The 2,029-nt window shown below is 65.3% G+C and overlaps 1 protein-coding gene across 1 annotated transcript in view; it reads left to right on the forward strand.

Moving 5' to 3' along the window:
- Positions 1-2,029, forward strand: part of LOC130587442 (collagen alpha-1(I) chain) — a gene marked incomplete at both ends in the record, with an annotated part of 16,366 nt that overhangs the window by 11,850 nt on the left and 2,487 nt on the right. Inside the window, 5 exons of the mRNA XM_057388417.1 lie at positions 141-257; positions 375-482; positions 581-634; positions 745-852; positions 933-1,268. Coding sequence (XP_057244400.1) covers positions 141-257; positions 375-482; positions 581-634; positions 745-852; positions 933-1,268 — 723 coding nt within the window. The remainder of the gene's footprint in view (positions 1-140; positions 258-374; positions 483-580; positions 635-744; positions 853-932; positions 1,269-2,029) is intronic.

Here is a 2,029-nt window from a genome sequence, read left to right on the forward strand (position 1 = left end):
GAGCCCACCCTGTGCCCCATCCCCAGCCCGGGGACATCCCCAAAAAGGCCCCGTTCTGGGGTCTGGCCCCGGGCTCAGAAGCCACAGGTGCCACCACCCCGCTCATGGCGATGTCCCTGAGCATCTCAGGGTGGTGCTGAACCGATTCAGCAGCGGAGGGAGGAGCAGGGTGCTCTAACCTGTCCCCTTCTCTCCTGTCGCAGGGTCCCCAAGGTCCCGCTGGCCCCCCTGGTCCTGCTGGTGCTCGTGGTCCTGCTGTAAGTGATGTCCTCCTCTGTCCTCGGTGCCTCTGTGTCCCCTCAAGAGTGGGGACAGTGAGTGGCCTGGACTCCGCTCAACTCATCTTCCTCCTCCTCCTCCTCCTCCTCCTGCAGGGTCCACAAGGTCCCCGTGGTGACAAAGGTGAAACCGGTGAACAGGGTGACAGAGGCATGAAGGGTCACAGAGGCTTCTCCGGTCTCCAGGGCCCACCCGGTCCTCCCGTAAGTCCCGTGGGGTGGCGGTGGGGACAMACGACATGCTGATGTCACCTCCGATGTCACCTCTGATGTCGCTTCTTTTTCCTCCTCGATTGTCACAGGGCTCTCCTGGTGAACAAGGTCCTTCTGGTGCTTCCGGTCCCGCCGGTCCCCGAGTGAGTCCCGGGACGAGCTGCGCCATCCGTTCGCAGCCGTGACACCGCAGCGTGGGGCGGGAGGGGACATTTCTGCCCTGCCTCGCTCACCCTTCTCTCCCGTCCCGCAGGGTCCTCCTGGCTCCGCTGGTGCTGCTGGCAAGGACGGTCTGAACGGGCTGCCCGGTCCCATCGGTCCCCCCGGTCCCCGCGGCCGCACCGGAGAAGTCGGCCCCGTYGTACGTCCCGACCCTTCCGCCCTCCCGGAGCCGCCCGCCTTCATCGCCCGCTCCTCCCTCACCATCCTCTCGCCCCGCAGGGTCCYCCCGGTCCCCCCGGTCCTCCCGGTCCTCCCGGCCCTCCCAGCGGCGGATTCGACTTCAGCTTCCTGCCCCAGCCGCCCCAGGAGAAGGCGCACGACGGCGGCCGCTATTACCGGGCCGACGATGCCAACGTGATGCGCGACCGCGACCTGGAGGTGGACACGACCCTCAAGAGCCTGAGCCAGCAGATCGAGAACATCCGCAGCCCCGAGGGCACCCGCAAGAACCCCGCCCGCACCTGCCGCGACCTCAAGATGTGCCACGGCGACTGGAAGAGCGGTCCGTGTCCCCGCGGTCCCCGCCGGCGCCTCGGGGCTTTCGGCTGCAGCTCTGTCTGCTCCGCGGCTGCAGCTCTTTCCCCTCTGCTGTTTGTCACCTCTGTCCCCTCTGCACCATCTCTGTCCCCTCCACTGCTGCATCTCTGTCCCCTCTGCTGTTTGTCACCTCTGTCCCCTCTGCTGCTGCAGCTCTGTCCCCTCTGCTCCATCTCTGTCCCTGTCCCCTCCGCTGCTCCATCTCTGTCCCCTCCACTGCTGCATCTCTGTCCCTTCCTCTGCTGCATTTCTGTCCCCTCCACTGCTCCATCCTTGTCGCCTCCACTGTTTGTCACCTCTGTCCCCTCCGCTCCTCCATCCCTGTCCCCTCCGCTGCTCCATCTCTGTCCCCTCCACTGTTTGTCACCTCTGTCCCTTCCACTCCTCCAGCTGTGTCCCCTCCGCTCCTCCATCCCTGTCCCTTCCTCTGCTCTATCTCTGTCCCCTCCGCTCCTGCAGCTGTGTCCCCTCTGCTCTTCCATCCCTGTCCCCTCTTCTCCTCCATCCCTGTCCCTTCCTCTGCTCCATCTCTGTCCCCTCCACTGCTCCTCATCTCTGTCCTTCCTCCATTCCCGGTCCATCCTCACCTCTCCTCTGTCCTGTCTCTCCTGTCTGCTCTCCCCTCCGTCCTCCATCCCTCCCTCTCCCGTTTGCTCCCCTCCTCCTCTCTCTTTTCCTGTGGCCTCTCCCCGCTCCGCCCCCTCCTCACCTCCTTCCTCATCTCCCCACCTTCCTCCTTCCTCCCTCATCCTCCCTCACATCCTTCATCTCTCAGCTCC

The sequence above is a fragment of the Malurus melanocephalus genome, unplaced genomic scaffold, assembly GCF_030028575.1.
Source record: "Malurus melanocephalus ecotype Western Australia unplaced genomic scaffold, MMel_1.1 scaffold_1912, whole genome shotgun sequence".
Taxonomy (NCBI): Eukaryota; Metazoa; Chordata; class Aves; order Passeriformes; family Maluridae; genus Malurus; species Malurus melanocephalus.